We start from the raw sequence: 20,485 nt of genomic DNA, 5'->3' as shown, positions 1-20,485 counted from the left end.
AGCCAAGTCAGTATGAAAGGCAGCAAGAGGTGGCAAATGGCAGTCATGTGACCGTGGGACATTGCAACCACGCGGGATTTACCTAACAGCAACTGGGACTGACAGAACTATTATAAGCCAGCACAATCATGATGTTGTGCTTTACAACTATGTTGCTTAATGACAGAGGTCCCAATTCCAATTATCGTTGGTAAGGGAGTACTACCTTAGTGATACAATGATGCTAAGTGGTGCAGATAGGGCAATTTTCAGCCTTTTTTTTTCTAATGGAAGATTTGGGGTATGTTACCACAATCACACTATGGTATCACAATCACATTGACTTTTGATAGCATGATCCTGCAGGACTCTGGGAGCAAACAGGCTTCCAATTCCTGCTGCAATTTATCCTGCTGCAATTTTGGGGGGGGGGTGCCTTCAAGTCATTGTTGACTCTTGGCGCCTGTCTGGAGAAGTCTCTGCAGTTTTCTTGGTAAGATTCCAGAAGTGCCTTGTCCTGCCCTCCTTCCTAAGGGAGAGTGGTAAGAGAGAGAGAGAGACTGGTCATCCAGCTGGGTTCATGCCTAAAATGGGACTAGATTTTGCAGTCTCCCGGTTTCTTGCTACACCAAACTGGCTCTCATCCCAGTCCTAACCCCACTTAATACTTACATATTTTGCTGTCCCCTGTTGACTAATCACTTTAGTTCAATCTTTTCATTATTCATAAAAAGGTGATGACATTTCTCAATAAACACATGTTATATGTCTGGCTGATACAATTTCATCTTATGCACTCATTAGCTTCTTTATTCAGCCATACAGCTATGCTGCTACACTGTATGAGGAATATATAAACCAACCGCTACCTAAACACAACTATTGGCAACTGTTTTAAACAGATGAAACTACTGTTTCTTCATATTGTAATTATGGGAACTGACAACACAGGCTGGATACTCACATTACAAGAAATAGCTCTAGGAGACAAATGCACTAGAGTAGCAAGCCGGTGATTTGGATGAAACCATAAAGGATTTCCTTCCAGATGCAACTGAGAGACGAAAAAAAGAACACTTATATTCACTGCCGCAAACGTGCCCCTCTGATTCCATTTTTCCAGAATCATATAAAAACGGTGTGTTGGTGTGACCTTTTATAAAATTGCTGGCTGTCTTTCCCAATAGTCTCAAGCTAACATGCATAAATCCCCTCCTTACCTTGGTTAGGCTAAGAGATGACCACAGGCCAAGTTTTATGGCAAAATCTAAAGCAGGATGCTGGGCCCAACTTTCTCACAACTACAGTACCCTTGCTCACCTAAGAGTGAATTCATCCCATACTGAAATACCACCAATCAGTGATCCACAATTATTACTGGCTAGTCATATTCTCCAGGTTCTGTACAGTTTTAAACAGCACTTACTCTGAGTCACTGTTACCCATAATACTCGGGAATAACGGTAAATACTCACCCTTCTCAAGTTATGCAACCAAGCCAATGGTGCTAAGGCAGAGTGCTCCAGCAACAAGTTGTAGGCAATATCTAGGTGTTGAAGATTTGACAGTTGTTCCACACCTGTGAAGAAGCAAGCAGAGTAAGTACCATCAGACAGAAGCCAACCTTTTTTCAAACTGTGTTTCAAGTCTCCAATCTAGCCCAATATTTTATTAAAGCTTTTAGCCCTTTCACTATATCCTTACCACTAATGTTGGCTAGGTGGTTGTATCGTAGAATTAGACTCATCAGTTTAGCCCTACTATGTAGCCCAAGTTCAGGCATCTTAGGCAGGAAATTATATGCCACATTTAAATATTCCAGCTCCATCAGCACCTGCAAGGAGAAGATGATAAATCTCAACATTACTCAGTCTTTTCCATTCTCTTTTTCACACTGAAAGTAAATTCTCCTTGAATCAAGCTCAGTTCTTGGCAACTTCATAACCACGTCATTCTCTCAACGACAATAATAATTTTCCATTGCCTTCTTGTGGAATTCTTTTCTACTTTCTATTAGCCCACTAATATTTCCTTCTCAGCATAGCCCTGCTGATATTTCCTATCCAAATATAAACCCAAGTCCAACCTTGCATAGCATTGTGAGATCAATCAAAGGCTACATGCTGCCACTTACCTGGCGCCTCATGAAAACACATCAAAAGTGTCTCCCATCAGCTAGTTATATCTGATCAAAAGTGTTCATGAAAGCATAAAAGATTAAAGTCCTTGGCAGAGCACTTTTTATCTTAAAATATTTAGATATTCTGCCAATGCTGCATATGACCTAACTCTGTTCTTAGCCAACTAGCGCATGACAGCCACATGAGGCCCTTGGAAATAAGAAGGGCAGTAACTACACAGCAAGAAGATGCCGGTGGCCAAGGAGGACTGGCAGTTCTCCCATCCGAGAAGCATTTAGTGCAATTGCTAATTTGTTTCATTATAATCCGCAATTTTTTTATGAAGATACAGATTTTAAACACAGCAATTTAGTGTTTAGGGCTGATCCACTCAACCTGAAATACATTTGCTGGAATTCTAACAATAGGGAAGATTGTTTTGCATGGATTGCCTTCAAACCCCTAAGATTATTTAAATCGTCTTCTCCAATCTGGACTTTCTTCTGAATGTATTGGACCTCCTTTCTCATGCATGTCAGCCATATGTTATTTTGTGTATGTGTGTGTGTTTTTGTGTGTGTGTGTAAAAGAAGTGATGCATAGGACTAGACATGTCTATCCAGAAAAAATCAGGTTAGTTCATTAGAGGAAGGCAAAGCATTTTGAATACCCCCCTGCAAACCTTTATTTATCTCGTTATATAATTGCAACACCAAGTTAGGAAAGGTATATCCATCCTGCCCCGAAGGCCTACAGGTCTCTCATGTACTTAAGCACTAAACCAACTGGGAATACAGACCAAAAGCAGCTTTCACCCAGAAACAGTATGTAAAAGGTAAGTTCAGAATGGCAAGGAGAATGGCAGGAGGCAACTGGACTACGACTTTAATCCCCTCAGTCTTTACAGAATTCCAGTTCTAGAGTAACCTGCTAATTCTCTTGTAGGGAATGTTATTGAAATTTAACATTTGCCTTTGTTAAGGGGATACTATTGGAAAGTACACAGAACACAATGTTCAAGAACCCTGCCTTACCAAATTTCACCAGCTTACCCCATTGTTTTGTTTCAATATAAGAAAAAGAGTATTGGATAAAGATACATAGATAGACCTTGATGTACATCCATAAATGGGACTGGAACTTCCATTGCTAAGCAAGGCAGTCATTAAAGTGAGTCGTGACTGATTTTATGATTGTTTTTGTTTTGTCATTCAGCAAATCACTGCAGTTCATGAATCATGCAGTCATTAAGCAAATAGAGGTTCCCCCATTGTCTTTGTCAGAAGCCAGCTGAGAAGGTTGCAAATGCCAATCACATGACCCTGGGATGCTATAGCTATTATAAATACATGCCAGTGGCCAAGGACCAAAATTCTGATCATGTGACCGCAAGGATGCTGCAACAGTCGAAAGAACCAGTTGTAAGTACTTTTTTCAGCATCACTGTAACTTCAAACAGTCACTAAACAAATAATTGTAAGTCAAGGACTACCTATAGAATGCTGTATCATTAGTGCACTGATAATAACCAACTGCTTTCATTCTCTAGAAATCCAGGAATGACAACCCCACTTCATCTTCACTCTAATCAAAATATTCAAACAAGGAATTCAGAAATAGTCTTGATTCAAAGTTTCCTACAACAGATAAGCTACTAACCGTGCCAGTCTACTTATTTTTTCAGGGGCACCTGACTTGCTAATCACTATTGGAACATTCTGTTGGTCAAGATGCAGCTGTGGCCTTATTTATCAAGGCTTATGGAATATTCCTGTCTCCAAATACTAAGAGCAACATATCTAATTCTGTCAACTGGATTCTATAACCACTTACAAATTCAATTACTAGCATTCCTCTTCCTCCAGTATCTCTATAGTTCTATATTCAACTGTGATTTAAAGTCTTGGTATAATACTACACTGGAATGGTAGCCTTGATTTTTTAAAATTTTTCCTAAAGAATTTATTTTTGAACTTTATTGTTTCTCCATTTTCTTGCTATAAATAATTTAAAACATTACTTAATGTATTACTTTTTTTTTTTAATTTGATTTATATGCCGCCCTTCTCCGGAGACTCAGGGCGGCTTACAATGCGTTAAGCAATAGCCTTCATACTTTTGTATATTTATACAAAGTCAGCTTATTGCCCCCACAAACTGGGTCCTCATTTAACCTACCTTAGAAAGGATGGAAGGCTGAGTCAACCTTGAGCCTGGTAAGATTCGAACCTGCAGAAATTGCAGGCAGCTGTGTTAATTACAGGATGCATTAAACCACTGTACTACCAAGGCTCTACTTGAGCTTAAAATATTGGCAGTGACATACTTAATGTAATACTTGATCTTAAAATATTGGAAGTCACAGTGCAATTGCTCACATTCACTAGAAAGGTGAAAAGAGGTTATTGCAAAATCCATAAACATCTATACTACCCAGTTATTAGCATTCAGGAGTCAAGATAAAATGAGCCTTGGTAGTACAGTGGTTTAATGCACCCTGTTATTAACACAGCTGCCTGCAATTTCTGCAGGTTCGAATCTTACCAGGCTCAAGGTTGACTCAGCCTTCCATCCTTTCTAAGGTAGGTTAAATGAGGACCCAGTTTGTGGGGGCAATAAGCTGACTTTGTATAAATATACAAAAGTATGAAGGCTATTGCTTAACGCATTGTAAGCCACCCTGAGTCTCCGGAGAAGGGCGGCATATAAATCAAATTAAAAAAAAAAAAAAAAAGATAACAATTTTAACCTATATAGGCCTAAACATAACCTAGTGCAAAAAAAAATCCTGAGACATAGAATTATCCATCCATAAATCACAAAGGGTACTAATAATATTATGGAGTGGCACAGCAAGAAAGCCAATTGTTCCTTGAAATTTGTCTCTAGTATTAAATTAAATTTGAATTTATTACAGGTCCCCATTCTTATGGGTAGGATAAATACTTAACCACTAGTGAACTACCATTATGGAAAAATTAAGACTATTGTGGCACAAAAATTTCAAGATTTTATTTATTTGTCCAATATACTGTATTTTAAATGTTATAAACGTGAAATTAAAACTACTAAAATGCCTTTTTGTAAGCAAATGAAAAATAATTACATTCATTACTAGGATCCCATACCTATAATTAAGTAAAAAAGTAATAAAAACATTTAAAATAGCCTCCTACCCAAAAAATAAAAATAAACATTTTTAATTTTAGAAGACAAAATAGAAAGACAAATCAAAAAGGGCAATGTTGTGACAGTGTATTTTCAGAATGCCAGAATAACTCTACTTTTGGTATATATTTTACCTATTCAGAATTGTTATAACAAGGAATATATTATTGAACTTAATAAAGTAAGTTGAAAAGATATAAGGAACTTCAAGAACTTTATAGAGTAGAAACACAGAAAATGGAGCATTAAGTGGAAATAAAATATCACTGAACATTTCAAGGAAATTTGATGCTTTCTTTTGATAGCAACAGGGTTTTTTTTGCCTAAATGATGAAAAATATCATTGACTGTTAGCAGACTGTTGTCATTAGAGCTGTTAATTGGCATAGTTAACTTCTGAAAGGTAGCACTGAGCTCATTGCCGTGCCCTGAAAACTTTTCTTTTCCATCAAGCAGGGCTGGCGTAAACCCCGCCCCCCTTTTTTTAGTCTTTTTTAGTTTTTTAGCTTTTAATTTGTCAATGGGTTTTAATTCGAATTGTTTTAAACTTGGGCCAAAGTATGTAATTCTTTTAATAATTTTAAATTTTGTATTGGTATGTGTTTTAGTTCTGGTTGTGCACCGCCCTGAGTCCACTAGGAGAAGGGTGGTATACAAATTGAATAAAATGAATAAATAAATAAATAAATTGCCAGATACTTACAGTCAGGTAGTGCTGGCAGTCCTGGATGAGATTATGACTAAGATCCAAAGCCTTCAGGACATTTAATAATTGCTTAATAGAGAGAAGAAAGAGTAAGAGTTTAATGATTACAAATGGACCAAATCCAAAGAACAAGTATCTAACACTGAAGATGGCCTATTATATATAGTACAATCATTCAAAAATCCCTCCTATTCCATTTTCTGAGAAAGATAGTCGATAGATAAAAGACTATTAGACTACCATCAGGTTGTGTGCTTATTTCTGGTAATCACCCTCTGTTCCAGTATTTCATTTTAAAAAACATGCAATTTCACCAATTGCTACACCTTACTTGCAGAACAGTTCATCTAGAAACAATGAGTCTGTGAATTCTAGCCCTAATTTAGGCATGAAAAAACTGGCTGGGTGACTTTGGGCTAGTCACTCTTTCTCAGCCTAACTCACTTGCCAGGTTGTTGTGAAGAAAATAGGAGAAGGAAGGAGTATTTTATGTTTGCTGCCTTCAGTTGTATAGAAAAAACCTCATACCAGTGAATCATCCAAGGTTGCAATAGAATTGTAGCTGAAGTTGGCTGTATGTAATTCCAGCCAAGGAAGTGCAGAACTAAGATCTCCACCACATGCAGAAAGGATCTCCTATAAATAAAGAAGATGGATAACACGGTGATAAAATTAGGGTGGCTACCTATGCCTCTCAGCAACCTGCTTTTAAGTTTTTGCTTCAAGACCGAAAGACATTTCAACTAGGAAGCACTTTCAAAATCCATTTCATTGGGGGGAAAATTGTTGTGGTGCTTGAATGTACTAGGTACTAGGTATAATGGTCTCCTTACAGTCCACTGGCTTAGACATTCATAAAGAGGGAAGATTGTGAGAAAAAAGATTCCTGATTGAACAGGAGTAGGAAACTATAATAATTTTTATATTATATTATATTGTTATATTATTAACATCAAACTTTTTTTCCAGTCCCAACAACTACACTAGTGAATTTTGGCAAACTGCCAAGAAATCACACTGCAATTTGCAATGAGATTTTTGACAGAAAAAAGGCACTTTAATTCTTTAACATATCAGAATTCATACAGTCCATAGCAGTATCTTCATGTTATACAATGTATCTTCGTGTTATATGACTCTCAACAACTGCCACAACTTTATTTTTACAAAAAGTGCTCATGAATCACAGTCTTGTAAAACAGCAATCTACCCTCTACAGAGTATGTAATTGTACTTATTATTAAACTATACATGATATTCATTATAATTCATTACCTTTTCCAAAAAGTATTTAAAAACCAGAATAGGACCAGATCAGGTATAGGAATATACAATTTGTAGAGGAAGTTCACTGAGAGAGAAGGAAATGACAGAGACTTAAGGCCATTTTTTCCTTTCTTGGGGGGCAAAAAGCTGCCAAGAAGAAGCAATATTATTAAGGCCAAAAAAAAAAATCCCCCTCCCCTTTTGTCTATGTGAACTTCTGCTTAAAATCAGTGTTCCATAAAACTTATCAGGAAAATATTAATGCAGGTGTCTAATGACACTCTGTGCAAAATGCATTATCTTTTGCCAGCCATTCTTTTCCTGATGGTAGAAAAAAATCCAATATGGAATATCACCACTCACTTCCAGAGAATTCACACATCTGGAACAGGTCAAAGCCTCTAATTGGGAATAAACAAACCTCAGACCCTGAAGATAGTGCAGAGGAACACATCTCAACTAAAGGGAACAAAAAGAGAAGAGTGAATATAAAGGAATATCCATTGCAGATTCAATAATCCTGTCCTATACCCATACATATACATTGGGATATGTATTCTAGACAGCAGTAAAGAAACTGTTTCTCTCCAGATGTTGCTGAACAACTGCCAGCATCCCTCATCCATGCCTCTGCTAGTTATCAATTCTTAAAAGCTGTTCTGTAACAAGTTATATAGAGCTTCAGCTTTGTCCACCTCTGGCACAGTAGGATTCTATTTATTTCATATGTATTTTTCCTTAACTCAAACAATACTACCTTGAAAAAATAGGGCTACAGTATGATTATACAATTTTGTGAGCTCTTTTGAGTCCTATCTTCCATGCTATTATGTAATTGTTATATCAAATTTAGAAAGACTCTTTTTAGATCATACATTAAACTAAAATTAGTTTCAATATTTTGGAAAAAAAATTCAAATATTCTGGGGGAAAAAAGACTTAGGTATGAAATATCTCACTATCCAGCTCTCTATATATGCTTGGGAGAAGTACTGCTTTACCCCATAGTGTTCCCAGAGATAATACCAAACCAAAACCTACTCCATACTTAAAAGGACTCCATGGTAGTACTTGAAACTCACCTCTAAACGCCGCAATGATTTAAAGGGAGAAATCTTCACAGGAGCTGGTAGAGAACATTCAGGAACAAATATGAGCTGAAAGAAAGATAAAGAGTGACACCAACTATAAGCAAAGGTATCTAATATTGCAAGCTCATCTTATCTCCAAATATGTAGTTCTGCCTTCCACAAAATTTTATGAAACCGGTTTAGCGAGAAGTGTGTGCGCTTCACTTTCTCGCTCACCCGACTCTCTCTATTGTCCGCGGGGCTCTCCAGGACCCGCGCCCCCGAAGGGATCCCCAAAACGCGGTGACAAACGGTGTTGAGGGGTGACAGTCACTCACTCAGCACCATGTCGCTGCAGCTCGCCAACCGGAAGTCTCAAATGAAAGAATGAATAAACTACCAGAAGTAAGCATGTACTCTATGTAGGCGTAATGTTGCACCCCAAGTATGTAGTTGCTGGAGTTCCACTGTTCTAATCTAGCTACATACATCTTACATGCTAACCAATACAGAGAGTATTAAAACATACACTTCCATTGGGGGTTGCTTTTGCATGATAATCCTATCTAAGGATCTCAGAAGCAACAGTAGCTGATGTGGGAATCTGGGAAAATGGAGTTCAATTTCCCCATTTTGTTTTCTGGTTTTCCACACCAAACCAAATTCAGGAAGACAAAGCTCAAAGTAAAAATGAATAGAAATGGGATAGCTGTAGATTTCATTCATGATTTATTAATTACTCCTAGATTTCCAATAATGCATTTAAAGCAGTCTTTTATGTAATATTAAACGACTTTATCATGCCATTCCTTTTTTCATGAACTCCTAACCCATAATTCATCAGAATAATTTTCACAATTACTCTTGCATAGGCCAAAAATATACCTAAATTCTACGTTCTGTTATGTGAAAGCTAAGTCTAACAACTACTATGTGATAGCAGGCATAAAATACAACCTAGAAGGCCCTCAAACTCAATCTACAGGCAAAACAATTGCTATGACAAAGCAAGCTCAGTGAAGAACAAAATGGAACAAAGATGATTGTTTAAATAGAGATTTCAACAGCAATCTTCTCATGATAAAGTCTTCGTAAAGATATAAAGGCTGACTATACGCTGATTATTTAGCTAAAAATATTTCAGAAGAATAGAAATTTGGAAAGGGGGCAGAGGCATGCAACAGGAGCTGTTATCATCACATCAAATAGTACATAGTAATAAATAGACATGAGGGCTTTAGATAATCATCAAAGTATCTATTCCATGACAGGAGGGTGAGATACCATGTTCCCTTCTGCTTTGTTAAAGAGGTTTCAATTTTTTTAATAAGTGAACTCTCTGTAACAATTCAAGCACACCTTTACTCAAGTGCAAGCTTTGTATGTTCTCATATAGACCATATGTTGTTGTTGTTGTTGTTGTTGTTGTTGTTATTTATATTTATATACCGCCCTTCTCCCGAAGGACTAGGGGCAGTGAACAGTTGTAATGAATAGTTCCAAGGCTTTATCTCATTTCTCATTTAAAGGTTAAAACTTGAATTCAGTTTCTTTAAATAGTAATATAGCTTTTCAATTAATTTCATAATACACTAAATTACAGAGTGCCACAGCATAACTATCTCAAAATAGGAAGCATATTTCAATCCACTCCTGTATATAATCCCCGTTCTTGCCTGCTAGTGAAAAAGAATGGGATGGTTTTATACGCTTCCCTATGCAGCATCTCCAACCTTGAAATACCCAAGATCAAGAGATACAATTAACATGGCAAAGGAAGGCTCGACTTCAGAATAATATAGTCTCTGTTTTTATTCAAATCTCAAAAATAACATCACTTTTTGTGATATTTTTAAAAAATCCTATTTCACACAGGTTTTTCCTGGTAAAGCTTAAAAATAAAAAGGAGTTACATACAAGTCTGATATTTAATGAACAGTAATCCCCCCCCCAAGGACTTGTCATTTTCCCCTGCTGAAAACAATTGCAGAAAGAAGAAAGACACATTCCAGATTATACTACTAAAATATATCTGCAATTTCAGTAAATGTATACACGCTTCAGTTTAAATCTTCTGGGCAGACAGCTGAGATCTATAGAGCAGAATTGAAATACTGTACTAACTTCAATGCTCAAACCTCCAACTTCAATCAGATAACTCATATTCATCTAGCCTTCTTATATACCATTACATGTCTCTTCAGTTATCGTGAGGCTAAATTGCTAATCATGAATACCGATTCCAGCACATCCCAGATCCCCAATCTGCTTTTTGTCTGCTTGAACAGATGGCATGGATATACATTTACAGCCAAGAGGAAGCTAGTTCCTTTGCCAATCACTCACCACCTCCTCAGTCTTATGCCAAGTAGACCTGGCAGAAACTGCTGTTGCCCACACAATAGTTTCTAGACAACAGAACAGAGAACACTCTAGACATATTGTAATTCCATCAGGAACATCATCAACTTCCATATTTGTTGTGAAATAAGCCTATGCAAAGCAATTTCATTATTTTCTTATCAGAGTTATATTGAGCACTATAAAATTAATTTAATTAAGCACCACATACAATGGAGGACATTCTACGTTTATGCTGTTACCAAACAAAAATGCAGAACTATACATCCAGGAAACTAATATAAGAAAAAGAAAAAAGGGAGAGGGAGAAAGAAAAATAGAAAAATAAACCTTCCCCTTCATCCTTGGCAAATATAATCCACATTAACAATTTATCACTATCTCTTAAAATGTAGTCAAACACTTCTTCGTTCCATACCTTACCACATTCGTTATAAGCCCATCTCTAAAACCTCATATTTCCATATTAATCAGCAAAAGCCCAGTAAGGGTTATCAGAAATAACAACATAAACATTACAAATTATATCTATTACAACCAATTTAAATCATTCCTTTTCATTTAAACAGATTCCTCCCCATTTCCACTCTTCAAATAATCAAAGTCCAGTCCTAGTTAAAAAAAAACAATCATTACCAGAAATAACCATCACCATCCAGTCCCAATTTAAAAAAACAATCATATAAAATAGCAACCTATTGTTTTGATCTTGATCAGACAAACCAATTATGTATCTTTTCTTTCTTGCCACAATCTTTAGTGTCCAGAAAGTTCTAACATCCACCTTCTCAAATTTTCTACATCTCTTCTCTCAAAATTCTTGTCATCTTTGCCAAGCCCCTTTATAATTCCAATGTGGCAACTCCAGCAATTTTTTTAAAAATGCTCCTTAAAAAAGATTTTATGCCACATGGTTCTCTGTAGACCTCACAAAGTAGGGCCAGTCAGTAGATTAAATGGACTAATAACCAAATTCACATTAGGAGCATTTCATAGGTTAATAATTAATTTCTCCCAACTTTGAATATTCAAGACTAAAGAAAAGCCATAAAGAGCTTTATACTATCTAATTCAATTTAGTCCTTACCAACTTGCATTAGGGATCCTTCCCTTTTTCCACACATTTTTATTTAGATTTGCAATTTGTGATGCTTCTCAATGCTGAAAGATGATATAGAGATAGTATTTGAAACAAAATGTTTTATGTGAAAGACTTCGTCTTTTTAAAAACTTCAATGGCACTGATACAAATTTCTGAGTTGAGGAACTAGTTGAAAAAAACTTGATGACATATAATCCGTCAATCAAAGATGCTGGTGAACTATAACTTACAGTGCCCCTCAGCATTGGCTACGCAGGCTGGAGATGTTGAAAATTGCTGTTCAGCAACATCTAAAGACCATAGATTCTCTGTTATATCATAATTATACAGTACAGTAGTAATATTCAGTTATATCAGAACAATCCAAATATCCCCTCTGCAAGATACAAGCTTTTTCCCAAAGCAGGCATCTAATACACAGAATTTCACATTTCAGGACACACCTTCAGTGAGAGAGTTTTTTGCAAGACATCAAAGAGAAACTGGGCTTGGAGAATAGCAGATGTTTCAGCAGGGTGTGATGAGAGTGCAATGAAGCCATGATTCTGATTTCGTGGCAGTAGGTACTGCTCAAAGATCTGATTGAGAATTTGAAGTGTGGAAGTGAACAAGGTCAAGGTGCTAGTACCATCCAGAACCAAATCCCCTGACAAAAAAAAAACCAAACCAATCATTAGCATTAACAGATCAATGTATATTTACTGCACAGAATAATTGCATGAAGGAAAGGTCAATAATATACAGGTGGTCCTCAATTTACAACAGTTCATTTAGTGACCATTTGAAGTTGCAACAGCACTGAAAAAAGTGACTTATGATCATTTTTCACACTTATGACCGTTGCAGCATCCCCATGGTCACGTGATTGAAACTTGGATGGTTGACAATTAATTCATATTTATGACAGCTGCAGTGTCCCAGGGTCATGTGATCATCTTTTGCGACCTTCTGATGAGCAAAATCAATGGAGAAGCCAGATTCACTTAACAACTGTGTTAAGAACTGCAGTGATTCACTTAACAGCTGTGCCAAGATAAGTTGTAAAATGGGGCAAAACTCACTTAACAAATTTTCCACTTAGCAACATAAATTCTGGGCTCAATTGTGGTTGTAAGTTGAGGATGACCTGTAATGTTAAAGTGTCATGATTGCCACCCTTAATGTAAGGGATGAAACTAGCAAGGGAGGAACTAATGGTTATCAGGCAAGGCAGAATTACTATGCAAACACTAAACCTCCCAATCTCAACACCTGGAAGACAGGGATACTTTATCATTGTCTTGAAAAGACAAGAAGGAATATACCTGGGATGTACAAAAGATACCGAGAAAGACCACACCTGATTTCTGTGTGTATGTCTTCTACCTATATGCAATAAAGCCATGTTTTGTCTTAGGGCTTTTACTGTAAACAAGTTTCTGGATACTGGGTTGTGTCTGGAGAGCAGGTTCTACTGCAATACCTGGCCTAAAGTCTTATATTTAAAGGCATGGGATGCAAGCTACTGAAAATCTTACTCTACACACTCCACAGAGTGATGTATAAAGTATATTCCACTCTTCTGAACTACAACCTCCTTTTATATTTGAAGCACTAGATTCACTGCCATGATATGAGGACTTCTCCCAGATTACACAACTACTGGTAGGTAACTGGAAAAGCTGCAATTACATTTAGTATACATGAAAAACACAATCAAGAGAAATGCGTTGCAGAGATGAAACATTTATTCCTCTTTGGGAAATGACACTTAGGGAAATCTGGAGTCTATACTTTCAAATGTTTTAGAAAGCATAAGGGGTAAGTATAGTTATATTAAATTAATTGAAACTCTGTTTTAGTGATCTAATCCAATTTTCAGGGTACATAACATGCAGAGAATATAAGCTAACCATAAAAAGTAGTTGGGCAATTTGTGTTTCATTTTGTTACCCAAACACCGAACAGAACCTTCCTCAACGAAGAATGAACAGAGGTGAAAAATGTATCTCTGGAGAAACTTATTTAACAGTATACAGGTAGTCCTTGACCTACAACTTTAATGATGGTCTGGAATTACAACAGCCTTCGAAAGGGAGCTTTACAGCAAAATGTTGAACCACCATTCCTGTGGTCACATGATCACGATCTGGGTGCTTGGCAACCTGTGCAAATTTACAATCGGTTACCAAGCAGTACACAATCATGGGTTTGTCATTTGCAATCTTCTCTGTTAGCTTCCACAGAAAGTCAATGGAGAAGTCAGCAGGGAAGGTTGCAAGCTGCTGCTGCTTGCCCACAAGACTCCCTCTTACATCTGAGGGCTGAAAAGAGCTACCTACCAGGGGATCAGAACTCCTTCAGCATGGTGCAGAAATGGAGCACAAATCCTGAAGATGTGAGATCAGCTCCTGCGTCCTGCCAGAGGAGTTTCCTCCTCTGCACGAACGGGAGCTGAACTCCTTCAGTTAGATGCAGAAATGGAGCTCAAATCCTCAAGATTTGAGCTCTGTTCCTGCACCCCGCTGAAGGATTCTCCCAGCTGTGCATGGAAGGGGAGCTGAACTCTTTCAGTCAGCCCCTAAAGACAAGAGGAAACCAAAATCCAAGCAGAAAGCAGAGAAACAGTGTGGAAGGTAAGGAGCACAGGGTGCTTAATGTGGGCTGCCCCAGGACACCCAGCACAGGCCATGCACAAGTGTTTCTTCACGGGGACTGAAAATCCTACTCGGATTTTGGCAGGATTTTCAGCTTCTAAGCAAAGAGGCAGTACTGTAGAGAAAGTAGTACAGAATACTTCAGCACAATGGGGCAGGCTGCCCACAAATGTCTCTCTGTTCAGGAACTGAAAATCCTGCTTGGTTTTCATCAGACAGAATATTCAGGTCCTGAGCAGATCCTTCCAGATTTCTCTCACCACCCACAAGACACCCTATGTTCCTTGTGTGAAACTCTGTCCACCTAACAACCTGCAAATTTACTTGATCACAACCAGGAATGCCAGACTTGCAGTCATTAAACAAAGCAGTCGCATATCTCACTTAACAACTGCTTTGCTCAGTGACCAAGATTCTAGTCCCAATTGTGATTATAATTCGAGGACAACCTATACATGGGTAAAGCCTGGTCCTAATATTATCTTCCTTTGACCTAATATATGTATCACTGAGTTTGGATTATCTTTGATATCTATTACAAGTACAGGCTGTGAGAAAAACACTCATAGAGTTTTGGTAAATATACTAGCCATGGAAATTCAATTAAATGTTTTCTCCTATTTAAAACTCTGCTGCGCCTGAACCCAGAGCTTCAACATGCAACCATTATTATTAATTTAAGCAATCATTGCATAGACCCAAAGGCAAACCCAAGGATAGCCATATTTATTTCCGTTCCAGAGTAGAGCTTAAGGCCATTTCCCAAATATCTCAAAAGAAAAGTTCTCCACATCATTAGAACCTCACCAGAATCCTGCAGCAACTGTGCTAGACTCTGAAGCATTATTTTTTTGGGCGCAGACGATGCCATCTGCAAAGACAGTGGGGGGGGAGGGGGAAAAAAAGAGAAGAAATCATGATAATTTCTTGGGAACCAGAGAGTTCAAGCCACATTTAGTTATCTCAACACATGCTAATTCAGAAGGACTTTAACCAACACAACCATGAAAGCAGAGACTGGTGAACCACAATCCCCTACCTGAGAAAGAGTCAAACCCCGGTGAAGAAGTGATTGAAGCAAACCTCTCTGTTTAAAGACTTGACAGGCAGTATCCGAAGCTTAAACCAACCCAGGCAAGGCTCCAAGGCCAACCCAGGCGCTTCCTAACTAAACCAAATGTTGCAATACTCACGTGCAGGCGCGTGACAGCGACCATCATTATCCACCCTCCCCCTCTTTATTTAAGCAAGGGGCAGCAGTAGCCTTCTTCCCCTCTCGACCCCCTCTAACTAACCCTCACCGACAGAAGGCCAGGGGAAATTTCTTTTTTTTTTCTTTTTTTTTTTCTTTTTGTTTTACCTACCCTAAACAGGCCGCAGAGTACTGTACTGTTCAGAAATTACCAGGTTCCCTCCCGTTCCATGACAGGAAAGGGAAGCCCGGCGCAGGAAAGACAAAGCAACCAGCACACGATACAGGCAACGCCAACCGGCCCGGAGGTAACCATGGTAACGCTCGCGTTGCCTCTCCACCACCTGGAGGGAAGGGAAAGAAGAAGAAAAAAACCACCTTAAAACTCGCCTTTGGAAACCGAGGCAACCCCACCGTCCCTAGAAAATAAGGTAGAGTCCTTCCTGGCTTCCGCATTACCATAGAGCACGTACAAAATCGTAGAGAGTGTCCTCCGGGTTCCGCCAAACGGAGAGAATCGGTCCCGCCTCTGCTCTTGCTTTCATAGCCGCCCTCGCCTTAGTTCGTGGTAACGGCGACCTCGGGTCTTTCCCGTTTACTTTCCCAATCCGCTTTGTAACTTTTCTCAAAGCCGTCAGACTCCCCACCCCACCCCACCTACACGAGGAATAGCCAAAGCTCATAATATTTCCAAGACAAAAACCGCCATTATAAATGCCTTAACATACACACACCGCAGTATCTGAATAGCAAGCGATATCCCGCTTTCCTGAAACCAACATAATTTCTGGGTGTCTGTATACTTAAGCCTGGAACTGATTTTCACGGTTTAGCCCCCAAATACGTGGCATAATATATTTAGGCATGTGCAGAGAATCTGGAAAGAACCAGTAAAAGTGAACACAGGTAGTCCTCGAGTTACAACCACAGTTGAGGCCAAAATTTATGTTGCTAAGTGAAACATTTGTTGACTGAGTTTGCTTTGCCCCCATTTTCTTGCCACAGTTGTTACGTGAATCATCCCATTTGTTTAAGTTAGTAAAATGGTTGTTAAGTGAATCTGGCTTCCCCATTGACTTTGCTTGTCAGAAGGTCGCAAAAGATGATCGCTTGAGCCCAGGACACTGCAGTTGTCATAAATATGAGTCAGTTGCCAAACATCTGAATGTGATCAGATTGTGACCATGGAGATGCTGCAATGGTCATAAGTGTGAAAAATGGTCATAAGTCACTTTGTTCAGTGCCATTGTAGCTTTGAACCATCACTAAATGAACTGTTTTCAGTTGAGGACTACCTGAACAGTACAGAACAGAACAGTATGTAGGGACTCTTGCATTTCAGATAGCTTGCTATGCTGCAGCCATAAAATGGCTGCAACAAAGTCTCAGGATTCCTTTTTTGAAAAAGCTGATTTATAATAGCCAGTCAAAACTATATTATAATTTATGTTATAAAATATTGTTTTTATTTAAATTCTTTGTAAACCACAATACTATAATTTTAATATTCACGACCATATTCATCTGTTCCTGTGTACTTCCCATTTTAATTTTGCTATTGTCTTCAGGATGTATACTATATGGCTGGGTAACCTGCAACTTTTTAGATGATGCAAAACTACAATTTTCCTTCATAAACATCAAACATTCTGCTCCTCAACATATAGAGAGAGCCACTGGTCCCTTTGCACCATTTGAAAATGGTTGGTATTTAAACAGTTGGAACATTCAATTGCTTACTTAGAAATTGCTTGCTACATACCGGTATATTAATACAGTATGAAAACAATTGTGTATATGTATTACTCCAACACAAACAGTTTGTAATTATAGCCACTAAAACTATCCACAGTCCATATTATCTAAATTATATATATATATATATATTATTTACACTTTATTGATTTTTTTTAAGACAGATAAAATATAATAACAATTTTGTTTGACATCGGATTCGCAGTGTTTGTACATATATACATGAAAAAATATCTGGTGTCATTTATACTATACATCTCTAATTAATTTCTGCACCTTTAACTCCTTCCTTGATTCTATCATTTATCCATTCGTACCATCTTCCCCACACAGTATCATAATCTGAATTTTCATCATCACTTATCTCGTGCGTTAATTTACTTGTCTCTGCACACTCTAATATTTTGCTAATTATAAGGTCGTCTGGTGGTAGGTCTTTCCATATTATCTAAATTATAATCGCAACAAACAGAATGGTAAGAGCTGGAGTCTCATATAAATGAGCATCATATTAAGCATTTAGTAAGCTTTAGGAACAGGGATAAAAATGGGAAGAAGAAATAAATATATTAACTGATGGGAAATGGATAATTTCTTGGTCCCTGAAGCATTTGGGTGCTTCCTAATGTGATTCTGCACTAATCTGGAAGCACACTTAGACTTCTATATTCTCATAATGCCAACAGTGCTGAAAAGCTGAGCTAATTTATTCTGATTCAGTTGGTTTAGTTAGTTGAAACCCCTGGGAAACCAGTGGCTTGCTTTCCTCATTGGAAAGATCCCTATTCCTGTCTCCTGAGTTTCAGTTCTTTAAAAGAAATTCTAGCTTGACAGCTTTATAAATTGTCCTTTGCAGCTCAGACAAAAGGAGCAAGGTGAAATTGAGATGCGTTTTATCAGAAAACAAATGACAGTTTTCTGATCTCTTCTGCTCTGCACTGGTAGTCATGCAAAGCACCAGGCTATTTTTATTTCTATTTTTTTCTGGTGAGGGTTACTACAGAACATGCAGGAGCTCAGGACAAGTAGTTATTTTCTTTCTTTGTTACTAGCATCTCAAGTCTTGAATGACAGTCACTGATCTCCTTCAAACCACTTCTTGGGGCATTATCTCAGGCTTCATTTCCACTCTTATTTTCTCCAAAGTAGTTTGAAAGTAACCCACCAATGATCAAACTCCTGACTTTAAGTTGCTGGGATCATAACCATCTCTTCACATGACCAATACAGCAGGCAAAAAAAATATCACTCAGTTAGAACCTCTTGCAAAGTAAAGTTCTAGAGCAACAATAACAAAAATCTCAATCCACTCTAAAAGGAAATATAGTTAATTTGTCAATTCCTTTGGAACATTTGTCTGGTACCTTTTCCCCCCTCCCACCACCACCACCCAAAAATTATATATTTTTTTAATGGGTTGATGCTGTCTGGCTACCACATGTTATTCTTCATTTCATTAAAAATCCCAGTGAAAGCTGTGAAAGTAGCAATTTTTCAACTAAGCATTGTCTCAATAGAGGGCTAGTTTGGTGTAGGGGTTAAGGCAGTGGTGAAATCTAAAATCTGTTATTACCGGTTCTGTGGGTGTGGCTTGGTGGGTGGGTGGGGTAATGTGACTGGGTGGGCGTGGCCAATTTTTTTTTTTTACTTTTAAACAACTTTTTTCTACAACCTCTTGGGCGAAGAGGTTGTAAACAATGCTTTCAAAAGGCTCTGACGATCCCAGCTGAGTTGCCTGATCGGCAGAGACTTTTTTTCTTTTAAATGCCTCTGCCGATCAAGCAACTCAGCTTGGATCGTCAGAGGCATTTAAAAGACAATGGGTTTTTTTCTTTTAAAAGCCTTTGATGATCCCAGCTGAGCTGCAAGATCATCAGAGGCTTTTTTTTTTTACTTTTAAAAGCATTTTTCCGCCGAAGAGGTTATAGAAAAAATGCTTTTAAAAGTAAAAAAAAGCCTCTGATGATCGTGCGGCTCAGCTGGGCATGGGGGGGGCAGGGATTTTTGCTACTGGTTCTCCGAACCACCCGCCTCCATCGCTACCGGATTGGGTGATCCAGTCCGAACCGGGAGCATTTCACCCTGGGTTAAGGCACTTGGTTGGAAACAGAGACGGTGGGTTCCACCTTAGGCAAACCACTTCTAAAATCTTGCCAAGAGAACTGCAGGGTCTGATCCAGGCAAACGCCAAAAGTCAATATTGACTTGAGACACTACCTTAAAAAAAGCCTTTCCTAATGCTTCAAACTATGGTTTCAGACTGTAGTAGGGAAAAAGAAACAACAAATTCTAAATCATACCTTTTAAGCCAAAGGAAGTTTCGGAAAAGGCACTTCTTCATTAATTGCAGGTTTCAATTCCACTGGAATATCCCACATCTTTTTACTCAATGCAAAAAGGAAAGTTTTAAAAAATTCAGGCAGCTTAATGCTCTGCATGTCTTCATATCTCCAGTCGAAAAGAAACAGAAAGAAGACAAGTCCATCTCACCTTAGCATACCTGTTAGAGGGCCTGTGATATGGTTAAAACTCAGGAGGAGTAAAGTTCATCCTATGATGACATGGTATTCTGCAGAGTTTAATAACTATATATTAAAAAAAAACCTGGGATTTATAGAAGTCTTGAATTGTATAGAGAGGCCCTCCAAAGAATGAGACCAAGTTCAGTGTAGAGGTTAAGGTGCTGACCTAGAAACCTCAAGACTGAATTGTAGCCCCACCTTAGGTGTGAAAATTGCCTGGGTGACTTTGGGTCAGTCACTCTCTCTCAGTCCAGCTCACCTCACAGGATGGTTGTTGTGGGGAAAAAGGGGAGGAAGGGATATTATGTATGTCTACTGCCTTGAATTACTCACAAAGCAATAAAGGTGGAATAAAAACATAATAAATAATATATTAATTAAGGAATAAATGTAAAAGTAATAAAGGTAGAAGTGCCCTTAAAATCGTTAATATGTGATTTGCTTCATCTGCCCCTAGAGAAAAATTCAGAGTCTTCATGTCAAGACTTTTCTTGTTAGATGGGTTATTATAAGGCACCAGCAGTTGCTCCTGTCATTCCTGTTTATATCCTTTTGAGAAAATAGCTGAGAGTCAAATAACCGGCTCTAATTGCCAAGAGGGTAAAACA

General features: G+C 38.1%; 2 protein-coding genes across 5 annotated transcripts in view; one reads left to right on the top strand and one right to left on the bottom strand.

Moving 5' to 3' along the window:
• The window catches only part of STK11IP (serine/threonine kinase 11 interacting protein), a 31,343-nt gene extending 15,183 nt beyond the window's left edge, over positions 1–16,160 (bottom strand). Inside the window, exons 1-11 of one of the 4 annotated variants that reach the window (XM_087881612.1) lie at positions 16,060–16,160; positions 15,773–15,944; positions 15,216–15,279; positions 12,216–12,418; positions 8,322–8,396; positions 7,603–7,698; positions 6,502–6,609; positions 5,971–6,042; positions 1,684–1,813; positions 1,455–1,558; positions 944–1,033 (exon numbers count right to left, since the gene is read on the bottom strand). In XM_087881612.1, coding sequence (XP_087737738.1) covers positions 944–1,033; positions 1,455–1,558; positions 1,684–1,813; positions 5,971–6,042; positions 6,502–6,609; positions 7,603–7,698; positions 8,322–8,396; positions 12,216–12,418; positions 15,216–15,279 — 942 coding nt within the window. In that variant the 5' untranslated portion in view covers positions 15,773–15,944; positions 16,060–16,160. Of the gene's footprint in view, positions 1–943; positions 1,034–1,454; positions 1,559–1,683; positions 1,814–5,970; positions 6,043–6,501; positions 6,610–7,602; positions 7,699–8,321; positions 8,397–12,215; positions 12,419–15,215; positions 15,280–15,772 lie in introns of all 4 variants that reach the window. The other 3 variants (XR_015731090.1, XM_034433807.2, XM_087881613.1) reach the window with 3 other exon arrangements.
• Positions 15,908–20,485, top strand: part of SLC4A3 (solute carrier family 4 member 3) — a 66,312-nt gene continuing 61,734 nt past the window's right edge. The window contains exon 1 of the mRNA XM_060687844.2: positions 15,908–16,031. The gene's annotated coding sequence lies outside the window, so the exon portion shown is untranslated. The remainder of the gene's footprint in view (positions 16,032–20,485) is intronic.

The sequence above is a fragment of the Pantherophis guttatus genome, chromosome 1, assembly GCF_059756535.1.
Source record: "Pantherophis guttatus breed Tessera chromosome 1, ASM5975653v1, whole genome shotgun sequence".
Classification (NCBI taxonomy): domain Eukaryota; kingdom Metazoa; phylum Chordata; class Lepidosauria; order Squamata; family Colubridae; genus Pantherophis; species Pantherophis guttatus.
Note: the sequence above shows the minus strand (reverse complement) of the source record. Positions and strands in the feature narration are given on the sequence as shown.